Source organism: Chroicocephalus ridibundus, chromosome 6 (genome assembly GCF_963924245.1).
Source record: "Chroicocephalus ridibundus chromosome 6, bChrRid1.1, whole genome shotgun sequence".
Taxonomy (NCBI): domain Eukaryota; kingdom Metazoa; phylum Chordata; class Aves; order Charadriiformes; family Laridae; genus Chroicocephalus; species Chroicocephalus ridibundus.
This window is the reverse complement of record NC_086289.1, coordinates 56,606,165-56,619,315: the sequence shown is the minus strand read 5'-3', so window position 1 is coordinate 56,619,315 and position 13,151 is coordinate 56,606,165. Positions and strand designations below refer to the sequence as shown.

General features: G+C 42.1%; 1 protein-coding gene across 7 annotated transcripts in view; it reads left to right on the top strand.

The window, feature by feature from the left end:
- Window positions 1-13,151, top strand: part of YEATS2 (YEATS domain containing 2) — a 51,930-nt gene that overhangs the window by 10,207 nt on the left and 28,572 nt on the right. For 5 of the 7 annotated variants that reach the window (XR_010071717.1, XM_063339557.1, XM_063339558.1 and 2 more), the window contains exons 7-13: window positions 927-1,088; window positions 2,779-2,890; window positions 4,532-4,576; window positions 5,633-5,819; window positions 7,500-7,739; window positions 9,651-9,809; window positions 12,229-12,332. Coding sequence is in view for 6 of the 7 variants with exons in the window: in XM_063339557.1 (XP_063195627.1) it covers window positions 927-1,088; window positions 2,779-2,890; window positions 4,532-4,576; window positions 5,633-5,819; window positions 7,500-7,739; window positions 9,651-9,809; window positions 12,229-12,332 (1,009 nt within the window). In the remaining variant the exon portion in view is untranslated. The remainder of the gene's footprint in view (window positions 1-926; window positions 1,089-2,778; window positions 2,891-4,531; window positions 4,577-5,632; window positions 5,820-7,499; window positions 7,740-9,650; window positions 9,810-12,228; window positions 12,333-13,151) is intronic. The other 2 variants (XM_063339559.1, XM_063339560.1) reach the window with 2 other exon arrangements.

The window sequence follows — 13,151 nt, the reverse complement described above, 5'->3', positions numbered from 1 at the left end:
TGTCTTATTTATTTATTTATTTGTATATGTTTTAAGATCTGTTTCTCTCAAGGGGAGTCTTTCAGCCTTTTATGACCAGTTAGAAAACCCAAGTTTTTCCCTGAAAATTTGGAAAAGCAGGTTGTCCTAAAGGCTAATTCAATGTGTCCATAGGGACAATGTGGGGGTTTTTTAAACAAAAAAAACACAACACTACCACAAATAACCAGAATGAGGAAAATTGTGAAAGTCCAGCATAGTCTGAAGAAATTAATTTGTACAGTTTTTATTTCTAATTTTTTTCCCAAAAAATTTTAAGACGGGTAATGTACATAACTTTTGAACTTTGAGGAAATTAGTGAATAAAGGCATTCATTTTAGGAAACTATGGACAAGCCCAGGTTTTAATTCTCCACCCTTGCACCACTCAAGTCAGTCTTTTCCTCTTGCATAGAAAGTATCAAACATTTGCTGATGAAACCTATGGTGTTAGAATTGTATCTTGAAAATCTACTGAAGCCTGGACCCAGAACCAAATATTGACTATGAAGTTTCTTAAAAATTTGTAAGAAGAATTCTTATTTTTTGTATTTATGGTAGCAGAGTTGCTGATGTTGCGTTCTGGTGTGGTTTTGCCACCTGATATCTCAGAATAAGATGGGGAGAGGGATTTGACAGTGGTAGAACGTTAAAATTAAGTCTTCATAATTAAGAGCCAAATGTTTAAATGGACGAACTTCATATGGCAGTTGTGCACTAAAATAGAGGAAGTGTGTTAGACGCATAAAGTAGATTATGGGACCCATATCTGCTTCTGGATGAACTGTCAGAATAAGGAATAATGAGCCTCCCCTATTTTTTTGACTAATCTTTCCCAAAATACTTTTTGTGATATTTAAATATTTGGGATTTTTATTTTGTGTTTGTTTTTTTAATTTCTTTGCCAGGTACATTCCCCCTGACAAGAGAGAAGAAAATGATCAGTCAACCCATAAATGGATGGTGTATGTCCGAGGCTCTCGGAGAGAACCCAGCATAAATCATTTTGTCAAGAAAGTTTGGTTCTTCCTCCATCCCAGTTACAAACCTAATGACCTGGTAGAAGTGAGGTAATAAGGAATTATTCCAGTCACTATGCCAGTCTTTATGCTTGCCAGGCTTACTGTGCCAAATTTCTTAGGAAGTAAGCAACTTCTTTTCCTGGTTTAGTATTCCAAGTCTGTCTTTAACTTCTGGCTTCGCTTGACTTAATCTGAAATAATAGTAATAATAAATTAGTTTTTATGTAGCAAATGTGCCAAACAGGTTTTTTTTGGAACTTCCTACTGAGAAAAAGCATTCAGTTGTTGCATTTCTTGCTATTCATGTGAGTTCATTCATCTTCTGGATGTGTTATGCACTGGCTGCTGCACGGGTTAGATTTCTGTTGCTAAAAGAGGTGTTTTTCTACCTTCCTAGTGTGGAAAAGAAAGAGGAGTCTCGGAAAGCTGTTTTGCCCATAGTTTTAGTGATACATGTGCATTTAGGCAACAAATTGTATCCCTCTCCCAAGTACATATCTCCAGTGGCGTAGGCTTCATGCTTCAAGGAGTTTTCCTATCTGCGTAATGGTGCTCGTGTACAGAAACAGAGCAGCTTCTCTGTCCTCTCCCCAACCTCTATTCAAAGCTGTGACCCTAATGAGACGAGCGGGGTTAGTTCTCTGTCAGCTGCTGCAGGGAAATGCCCTGTCGGTCTTTCATTCTTGCTCTGTTGGACAAGATGGAGGGAAGATGCCTTCAAACTCCTTTTTGTCTTCACAAGAAGTTATTCTCCACAGGACGCTCAGCTGCCTCCTGTAGGAGGGTGGGGAGACTGCCTAGGTACAGAATGGCAACGTAATTCTGGCAAAATTAAACTACTGAAAGGCAACTCCAGAAAGACTTATCTGAGATAAGAAGTGTTGTTAAGGCTCGGTTATGTTTCTGAGAAGGCAACCCTGAGCAGGACAAAACCAAATTCCTTTGTATTTCTTGTATAACATACTAAATTACACTCGACTGCTGTCTTTATGTGTCTTTCTCAGTTTCCTCTGATGTCAGTGCTGTTTGTCTTCTGTTTTAATCCCATCTGGTTAATTGATTTCTTGTTGCACAGTCCCAGTCATAGCAGTGAACATTAATATTCTGGGCTAAAAATAGCCTTTAAACCTTGTGCGTTTTGTCTCCCTGCAAAACTCCATTTGGGCTTTGCAATAACAACAAGCTGAAATACAAAATAGCAGTAAATATTGGAGATAAATATGCCCTCTTTTTCAACTTGGAGAAAGACAGTGGTTGAGTTCGCTTTTCCCTGTTGTCTGCATGTTGTTCTCTTGGTGTTATATGAAGCATGTACCTTCTTGCTTCTAGAAAGGAAATAGCAGAAAGTGATTGCAAAATGCTGCGTTCATAACTCACCTCACAGCTGTGTACTAGCGGCTGACTTGGGGTTTTTTGAAACAAGTATTTTTCATTTGGCATGACACAGCTTTTTTTTTTTGCTTTTTTTTTCTTTTAAGATGCTTGTTTCCCATGTTCTCTCATCCAGCAGTGTTTTACCATTTTCTTCCTTGTCCCCTTGTGCAAAATAAAAGTGTTTTCAGCTGTCCAAAGCCATAAAATTCTCATTTCTGTGATTGCATTCTCTCTGTGGTGAATAGCAGGCCTGAAAATAGCTTTAGGTGTCAGCTAGAAAAGCAGTCTTTGGCTTTCTGAAAAAGAGGTAGATAAAAGCTATACCACTTCTGCATCCAAAACGTGAATCACTGTTTGTTTCCAGAGAACCTCCGTTTCACCTGACCAGGAGAGGCTGGGGAGAATTTCCTGTGAGAGTCCAGATACACTTCAAGGATAGCCAGAACAAGAGGATTGATATCATACACAATTTGAAGGTATTTGAACAAAATATTTGAGAGAAGGGCAATTAAATGAGCTCTCCTGCATAATCTGGAAGAGGCTCCGTTTGTGTGTGTGCTTCTGCCTCTCTCTGTTGTGTGTGTGTCCTGCTGGTTGTTTGCACATGAATAGCTGAGCTGGAGAATCAGAAGAGATCCAGGAAAGCCTCTTACCTTGGCTATATTGGAGTCGATGCAGTAGCCAAGCAACCCAGCCTTGCAGAAGCTGGAACTGATTCTGCTCACAGCAGAAACTTGTTGTTTCCCTACTGTTTGAGATTTTTATCGTGCTCTCCCTGGCTTTAACTTGACGTGGTGCTGCAGAGCTGTCTTTCTGTTGGTAAAGTCATTGCTGTATCTGTTCTGTTCCTTCAGCATTTGCACGTGTTGGCTAGGGATGATCTCAGTTGGTAGAGTAGGCAGGGAGGGGCTGAGATTCCCCGTTCATTCCTTCTTCCTTTTGAAGAAAGCCTTCCTTTTCAATTCATTCACCTGTCCTGCAACACTCAAGAGGATTTATAGTATGCAGCAGTCCTGCAAAACTAGGCCATTGCTCTTGCTTTCCTTTTAATTAGTAGTCCCTAGCGTTAATGGAATTAAGTCCTGAGCTGGTTTAGTTTCCTGTTTCTTTGAGCAGTATGATTAGTTTTATTTAAACTCTGCCTTCATTAATGAATTTCCTGCTAGTGTAGATACCTCACTGCAACCCCAAATATAGCCAGTAGAGAAGGTTGGAAATGTTCTCCTGGAACATTTAAAGCAGACGAGTGAAATATATTTGGAGGGATACAACTTGGGGAGAAATTGGTAACAGTACAATGGACATTGTGCAGCAAAGGAAGCCCAGCCTACAGAAGAAAACTGAGCTAGTCCATGGCACACAAGCACTCACATCAGCAAATCTTTGCTGTTTGTGTACTGAGCCTGTGGCTGCTGTGAGGTGATGTGAGTGAGCTGAGCCCTCCTCCGCAGCTGGCAGCCTGTCTGCCCCTGAGCTCTGGGCACCGGGAGCCTGTCAAACCCAGCTTTGCTCTATAAGTATCTTAACAGATCCCTCCTCATTAGCTGATACTCTGTGTGAACAGTTCTTTAATCAAAATTGTAGTGCAAACATAGCCTTTGTGCTGGTTAGTTTAAATCTCTGATTTTTTTCTCATTATTATTTCCTTATATTGATATCGGGAATAAATAAGGACACTCCTTGAAGGCTTCTCTTAGACTGAAATAATAATTGCCCCATCTCTGGAAACATTCAGGGTCAGGTTGGATGGGGCTCTGAGCAACCTGATCTAGTTGATGTCGTCCCTGCCCATTGCAGGGAGGTTGGACTAGATGGCTTTTAAAGGTCCCTTTTAACCCAAACCATTCTATGATTCTGTGTCCCAAATGATCTCATTTCCTTCAGCTTTTTTGCTCCTTTCTACTTTAGTGTAGGTTTTGGGTTGTGGTTGGTTTTTTTGCAGAAGAGAGGGTACTAAACAGAGCACACAGATTTCTGACCTTATGGCCTCAAAACATTTGATGCACTGCTGCTCAATTACATAGTTTTAATGCCTTTGAAACAAATTATAATGTAAACTCTAGGTAATATATGGCTTTGGCCTGGTTAATATAAATATATTGTATTGTTTTACCCAGTTGGACAGGACCTACACAGGCCTGCAGACACTTGGCGCAGAAACGGTGAGTCAGCGGGTCGTGGGATGGAGGTTGTACTTTGATTCCCTTAAGGATGTTTAAAAAGAAAAAGATACACGTGACTAGGCACAGAGTCAGACCCATTTGATTTCACGATTTCTGGAATGTAGATTTTGCTCTCTTGTTAAATGAAATGATTATGACACCTTGTCACTATTCATGACAACAGTCATTTTTTCCACTTTCTAGTTCACGGGAGGCTGTTTCCAGCTCTTCTTTCATGAAGAATTCAACTTGTACTACAGTTTTAATTCTTATTTCTTTGTGGACCTTCTGGTACCAAATATCATGATTTGCATTCTGATGTGCTGCAAATCTCATGCATAAATAATTTAAATTAAAGGGATCACACAACTATCCTACTGAAATTTTGCAGTATATTAAGTACTTCTAAGTTTCTGCCTCTTTCAAGATGCAGTATTTTGATGGAAAATGAACTCTTGAAAGTTAAAATAAAATAAATGAGTGGATAACTCATAGTTTGCTATATCCCTGAAGGGTTTTTTGTATTACTTTCCCCTTGTACTGTAGTGAATGGAAATTTTTATGGTGAAATTGCATTATTTCAGCTTTTCAGTCTGTGGAGAAAACATTAATGTGAGATGTCCACTGTGATTAAAGAACACTTTTGAAGAGTAGATAAAGTGGTGTGTTTCTCAAGGCCTTATCAAAAAAGACAGAAAAGGCAAGCTGCAGTTTTGTGCCTGTCCCTAAGGGGATATGCCGTCCTTTCCTTAGTGGGATGCTTGGAGCTGGGCTCTATATTCCTTACAGTGTTCACTTCAGATTTCCCTGTGGACTGCGAGATGTGCTATTTTACTGTGGTGGGTAAATGCTGCAAGATTTTTGTCTTAGCCCAGGTGCTGCTGGACCTCTGGGAAGTCTCCCTGAAATGAATGGGAGTTTTATGCAGAGGTGGGGGGAGGAGAGGGAGAGTTTTCCAGACACTAAAATAAAAATAAGGGGCATAGTTGTTTTCACTTTTTATATCTTTACCTAGCTCCCAAATATTAATGTCATCCTCTCACCTATTTCTGGAAGGTAGTGGATGTGGAGCTACATAGGCATTCCCTTGGCGAGGAGTATCTCTTCTCCCAGTCTTCGGAGTCTGACCTTTCTGACGTTCCTGCATCTATACCACTGCCATTGAGTATCCCAGCACCAGTCAAAGCTTCTTCACCAATTAAACAGTTGCGGGACTCCAGCCCAGATGCTTCTGTGGACAAAGGTAAAGTGAGTGGGTATTGGTGAAATCTGAGTTCTTGGAACCTCAGCTCTTCTGGATACCTCCTCTTAATTGCTCTTTTGGCTTAAAGGTTGCCAGTGCCACCTGCTCCTTGCTCACCTCAGATGATTATTTCCTCAATGTGTTCTGAAATGCAATTCAGAAATTGTAATGGTTTATTTGCTTCTGTTTTTCTAAATCTGGAGTTTGTGAGTGGGCTCTGTTTTGCTAAATGTAGTGAATATGGAGCTTTGTGCAGGGGATGTAGTTGGAATAAAGGTTGTTGAAGAGCACTTGTAGTTTTGTCCCTGGCAGACTGTTTTCAGGGAATTTTTTTAGGTTTCTGAATGTTTTGGAGACTGTGTATAGATTTAAGGAGTTGGTCTAGTGATGTGTTCAGTTATATATCTTGGTGTTTAACGTGATTTGACTGTGGGAGGAAAAAAAAAGACTGTGTAACTGTGGTGTTGAACATAGGAAGTGAAAAAGACAGCGTATGTTTGTCTGAGGGATGGCATCTGTGCGTGTCACGGTCTCTTTCTCACCTTCCCCTGTAAGATCAGGAAATGCAGCACCCTTTTCAATGGGCAGCAGTTGATGCCTCAGGATCATTTGAATTGCCTAAAATAAGCTAATGCTGGCCACTTGGGCACACTGTTACGGTTTTCAGTTTGCCTGAGGTAGGAAAAACAGTGCCTCTGTTAGCATTTGGATTTGTTTTCTGAAATATATGGTGTTGAGGCTTACATGACAGACCTTGGTTAACTGGGCTGAGAAACAAGGATGTCTTTTATGGTTTGCACGTTTTAGTGTCAGAAACTTGCTGGAAACAGCAACTTTATATTTCAAAGTACAGTCGCATGCGACGTGGTTTGATGCCTTTCTTGATTTATCCTGACACTCCTGTGTTCAAGGAATGGCTTTAAGCTGATGTCTTGTGTGATGCACTTTCTGGTAGGCACGGTTATGCCACCAGCAGTGTCCTGGCTTAGCAAGAAGAATGTCCTCTGTTTAAGTGCAGTGTTTTCTTGTGGCCAAAAAAGGAGAAATGCAGACAAATTTTAAATACTTTTGTTCAAACAGGACTTTTGTTCAAACAGGAAGATACGCATCACCTTTAGGTGAGCAGTCCTACAGCCAACAGGAAGGAAGTAAACCTGCCTCTTTCTTACACTGATGGGCAGTGGCTTCTCTCCTCAGCTCCAGATTAGTTGATCTCCTCCTACATCAGATAAGGTGGATTCCTTAACCCAGGTCAAAAGGCAATAGGTGGTCTCCTTGTGCTCTTACTCCAAAAAATGCGTTGCGAGATTCTCTGCGAAGGAGATCCAGCCTTAGTCCTGTGGACCCCTAACCGAAGACACGAAACTATCAGCAGCTTTTGGTTAATGGAAAGGTTGTTCCAAGAAAACGTGTAAGAAGCGGCTGATCAGCTGCCACGGCTGAACAGGCTGTGCATGGTAGCATTTTATTCTTCCATTCAGAGACAAATCCAACAGGCTTGCACAGGAGGAACCCCCTACTCCACTTTCTCCCCATTCACTGTTGCCCACCAGTTGCTTTTCCTTCCTTCCTTCAAGAGCGTGTTTGTCATACCTGAGTTTTGTTTGTGTAGAGAAGCACAGTAAGGAATTAGATGTCGCAGCCTAAGAACTATTTCTCTTCTTTTCCCTTTTTAATCAGGATTCTCTGGGAATGCTGAAACCGAAAGACATGCCACGTTTTATTCCCTGCCATCTTCGATAGAACGGACTCCCACCAAGTTAGCCACACAGAAAGTTACCTTTGGCTCTCATGGAAATTCAGCCTTTCAACCCATTGCAGCTAGCTGTAAAATAGTGCCTCAAGGTCAGAGTCCAAGCCCTGCAGAGTCGCCAGGAAAATCCTTCCAGCCTATCACCATGAGTTGCAAGATTGTATCAGGTGAATGTTAGTTTACCTATCCCAGTGTGCTTCAACTTGAAAAACAAGAGAGTGAACCAGCTGGACTTACTTGTTTTGCATCCTTCCCTTGGTTTACTGCCAGCGTGTGAACATCAAGCAGTAGGAAATTCTAGAATAAGAAGCTAAACACACTTAATGTTCAAGAAAAAAATACAAGTGTGAAATGCTTCACATCAGATCAAAAGCAGGATGAGAGCTGTTCTCTCCCTGTTCTTGAATGCTTTTAAGTATGAAAATTATAGTCTTTAACTGGACTGCTACCCACAGAAATGTCCAGGCAAGGACACATCTTCCATGTGCAGTATTTCTATGTGGGAAGAAACCATTCTTTTCCCTCCTGCTTTCAGACAGCTGGGAATGGATTAAGATGAAAATTTTTTTTCTGATTATCGGGCAAATAATTAGGGTCAGCCTTGTAGACTCAAATGGTCCCTCTTGTACTTGTAATATCTCCTCAGATGGAACAGCTTTGGTCTTCCTCTTCCAAAAGTCCACCCTCTGTTGGATTAAATTGTCAGCTGGCTGCAGTGAGCAAAGTGATACTCTTTTGATAGCTTCTGAACCAAATATGGTCAAGGTGCTGTTTACTTATTTCACTTGTAGTCCCTTCCCTGCCTGGGCATGATGCCATCCACTGGATGATGTTTTGCGTCAGAAAGTTTTAATGTGCAGCTCACGGTGTCACATGTTGTGAAGCTGAAAGATGACCTATTACATCCCTTCATTTTCTGGTATTCAGGGTAGAGAGGATGAAGCACCAGGTATCAGTATGTGTGATTTCTGATGATCTGCTCCCAAACAATTTTCCCAAAGTTTGTCTGGTTTGTTGGGGTTTTTTTAATCAAATTTCAGTATTTTTTCCTTGACATCTTAAAACGATACTCAGGCTGATTTTCATTTGAACCTGTGCCAAGTGCTTTCTTCTTTCTTAATAAGCTCTTCTCTTGATCTTCTTTCCCAAGGCTTCCCAGAAAGCAAGAATTACAGAGGCCATCCTATCTTTTTTAAAATCCTTGGACTATTCTCTGTTTATCTTTGCTATTTAAATGTTTCCCTGCTAAATACTTTTCCAAGGGTATGCTGTCTGCTGAGAAGTGTCACCCCTTTCAGATTTCAAAAGCAGTTTATAAGACATGGGGATTTTATTTGATCAGCATTTATGTTCCATTTTAATTGTCAATCACTGCCAAGAAAGCAGATTAACAGGCAGTTGAAGCTTAGTGTGTTTGCTGCCATCTCTTTTCTCTGATCACTTCCGTGCCTGTCCTTTTCTCTGCATTTCTTGTTTACCCCTGATGCAGCTTTTTTCTTCTCTAGTTTTTCTCTCTCCTGGTCCTCTTACCCCCAAGTTGCACATTTTACAGTTTGCTTTCAAGGGCTTCTGCTGTAGTGAGAGCAGTGAAGAGACAAGAGCGTCCATGCCTGTCTGACGGCTGCTGTATTGCACAGCTTTTTTACGTGAACTGCTTGGTTCCTAGCTCTGAATGCCTGTACTGTGGGCTCCACAAGGGAAAGAGAGCACCTATCGAAGAGTGCGGCTCTCTTTCTTCGTCTCCTTGGGTGGACTGGTCTTGGCAGTGAGAACGATTTAGGTAACATCCCTTAGGATTCAGGAATCGACAAGATGGCTTCTCAAGGTCCCCTTGAACCCTGCTTGTCCTGGTAGGCAGAGAATGTCCAGGGTAGGTATAAGCCATAGTGCTTTACATGACTTTTCCTTTCCTTCTGTTTCCTCTTTCCTTCTCCAAGTCCCATGATCTCACTCAGGCTGGGAATTGCCTCCTCAAAAAATGTTCCTTCTCTAAGCCATTTAAGTAAGTACTACTATTGCTGTGTTTTTATGTTCTTACAACATTTACAAGACAGAAGCATTGGACTTTTTTTCTTAAGGTTCTCCAATATCGACCCCTAGTCCATCTCCGCTACCTCGTACCCCAACCTCCACTCCGGTGCACATGAAGCAAGGCTCTGCTAGTTCAGTCATTAATAATCCGTATATTATTGTGGACAAGCCTGGACAGATGGTTGGAGCAGCAGCCACAAGCACAGGTGTGTAGTGTGATCACAGAAGGCAGTGGCTTAGTCTTACCCATTCAAGTTTATTCTCCCTTTAAAATGGTTAGTATAATAACAGTATTTCAGCTTGCAAAGATAGAAGAGGACTCGCAAAGGAGGTATTGTTGGTTTGCACAACTGGCCGATGTAACAAGTTTAAGAGCATCTCAGACTTTAATGTCACTTCCTTTAGGAAACAGCACATATAACTTAAGGCAAATTGAATTCACAGATAGCTCGTCAAAGACAGCATGTTCTTTGCAGGCACAAAGGGAAGGGGAGAAAGTAATGTAGACTGTGGGGCACAGAGATTTAAACACAAACAGTGTGCGGGTGATTGGGTGAGGACTGTGTTGCGGATATGGGCAAAAAGTGTGTAGAGCTTGCAGCAACTTACAGATCAGTTTTAAGTCCCAGTGTACAGTGCTCTAGACGTGTTGAAATGGTTGAGTAGGCCCGGGTTATCAGAACAGCCGTGCTAGTTTCTGTTGCTGCTGTCAACTTCTAGCTGGTCTGATTCCAGACAGTTTGGATTCCTCTAACTGGATTCCCTTGGTGTTTCAGTGGTGACATAAGCCATAAGCCTGGGGTCAGGGTGAGGGGAGGACTAAGCTGCAGGAGATGGGTGATGGATATGGGAGTCAACTGGTAATCTGTGTGCTGGGGCTGGAGGAAAGGTCACTCGAAAGTCATTTATTTGTTGTGATTTGTGGCCAAGAATGCTATCTATTTAAAAACACTTGATTGTGTATGTGTGTGCTTGCCAGCATCTCAGAAGGATACTCAGAGCCATGTGGTGAACTGCAGCATCCATGTAACACACAAACCGTTCGCTGGGCATGGTTGGAAGGTGCAAAAATTCTTCTCTTAATAACAGTTCTGCCTATTATCTGAAGGAATATAACTGTCAACGTTCATTTTAACTTCATCACAGAGGGAATTGGTAGAGGGAACATAGTCGCAGCTGAATTTTTTTAAAGTATGTTTGGGGGCTTTCTTGGTAACACTGAAGCTGTTTCATCAATAGGGTGGGGGTTTTTTGTTTGATTGGGGTTTTTCTGTCTTTTTTTTCTTTCCTGTTTCTTCCTTACCTCCAGCTTGACTGTCTACTCTGCGTATGTGGTTTGTCGTGGTTTGGGTAACTTTCATGTTCTCCTGGTAGAGATTTGTACATGGAGGATAGGATCTGTAGATGCACCAGATGGTTTGGACATAGGAGTCTTAACGCCACTAAAGGTGCAGTTTCCCACCACATTAGTGTGATGTAAGTACAGACTGGCCTGGAAGAAACTGCCTGCTGCCTCTCCCTCCCTTGCACTCCTGCCGCTTCCCCTGCATCCTGCATGAGTCAGACCAGATCAGTGGCAGAGCAGAAAATTAATACCATCCCCTCCCCAAATTGAGCTTTGTCAGATAGCCTCATCACCAGACCCTGTGTGAGGGGGCAAGAGAGAATCTGGAATTGGCTTTTTGGCAACAGCAGCCAGGCTGGGTTGAGTGTGATGTGATATTACAGACAAAGTCACAGATCATATTTAAAAAGAGGGGCGAGATCTAAAACTTCATGCTGTGTGAAAACCAGCCTTCCCAAACGCCATTATTGCGAGAAATGTCTGTTCATTTACTTTTAAATTTAAGTGAAGGTTGTAGTACGACTGTGTGAGAGACTATTACTGTGTTTTCATGTGTGTGATCCATGGCTTTGGCATCTCATAAACTAACAAACCAAACCAACAGCAGTAACAAAACTGCTGCTAAGCAACAGTGTTGTTTACATGCTCTGGTAATGCAGGGTAAGTTTGCCACTGCACCCCCATCCATCTCGGGGGGGTCATGAGGGTGCTGTGGCACACATCTCCATATGATGATTTTGCAAGAGCAGTCTTCTGCAGACTTCATTCCCTATTTCTGTTTCTTCCTTTTCCCTCCTTCCCTCAGTCCCTTCCTCTTGTTACTCCTCACTTTGTCTCCCTCCTTTTCTAACCTTCCTTTTCCATCCCAGTCCAGGCTCCTCCAGGCCTTCCCCATGCCAGTGTCTGAGGCTAGTGTAGGTTCAGAAGGCTTCTGGGCAGTGGAGGGTGTTGCATCTGCAGCAGCAAATTCTGACTCATTTACTGTCCTAATTTCACATATTCACACCTCCAGCGGATATCCTCAGCTGCCCAGGAAGGTGTCTGACTATTTGTTAATGAGAAATGGAGCTCTGAGTGGAGAGTACCTTCTCTGGGGCATGAGTTCTGCAGGTAGAAATTCGGTAGTGGATTTGTTTTGTGCCCATGCCAACTCCCACCGATGTACCTCATGGAGAATACAAAGTCGAAATGCAGTGTTTCTTGTTAGAAGAGGTTTCATGTGTTCAGTGGCACCGCTCCCCATGCCTCACCCGACATCTGCTTTATTTTCTGTTACGCAGGGAGCCCAACCAGCAAATTGACCAGTGTTTGTCAGACCTCTCACGGAACTGCATCTCCTGTATCAAAGACCCATGGGAGCAGTTTTGTCACCTCAGCTGTCAAGGTAATGTTCTCATTAGGTGCGTACTTTCCATTTAAAATCCAGCTTCCTATCAAGTAGGACTTTTTAGTATTATCAGTTCAACAATTTGTGTAAGTTGTTCTGGTTGTCGTTTCATAAGAAGGTTTACGGTGTCTAACAGATGGAGTCATATGAGAGCATGGTGGTTATACAAGATGATAGTGTCACTTCATGCAGCTCTAATTGGATTTGCCTACACCTCTGTTAAAGGCACTGCTCTTTTGCTTTTCTACAAGGAAATCCATGGAGAGCATAGCTCTCCAAGTGTCTTATCTCTCAAGAAAGCTCTTCTGTAGCTGACTTTGATCTTCTTCACTTTGTTAGTGATGGTATGTGATTAAACCAGAGGTGTCTACCTCAAAACCTTCACTCTGTTCATTATTTTTGTGCAGCAGTTGTTCCTAGCAGCCTGAAAATAGCTCATTTAGTGGCTTTACAACTGCCTGCATTTAGAAAAATATTTGTGTAAACAGTGGAGTAACGAAATGTGTAAACAAACAGTGATGAATAGGGTTTGTGCTTCTGATCTGCAAAGCCAAAAAGGTACAGAGCTGAACGGTCTCACATAAAACCTCTCCCACATCTTGTACTAGAAAGGATATTTCTGGCAGGCGAGAGGCATCAGTGAGGCTCTTTCTGAAAGCAGCTGGTGGGTGTGCTGCTGAAAATAGGAGCGTTTCCCTGTCTCCAAGTCACAAGAATATTAATTCTCGATATGGGTGGGGGGGAAAGATTTGCCAGTCAGCCTGCAGAGAGCAAATCACTTTACATTTGGAACTGAAATGCTTCCTATGTCTGTTA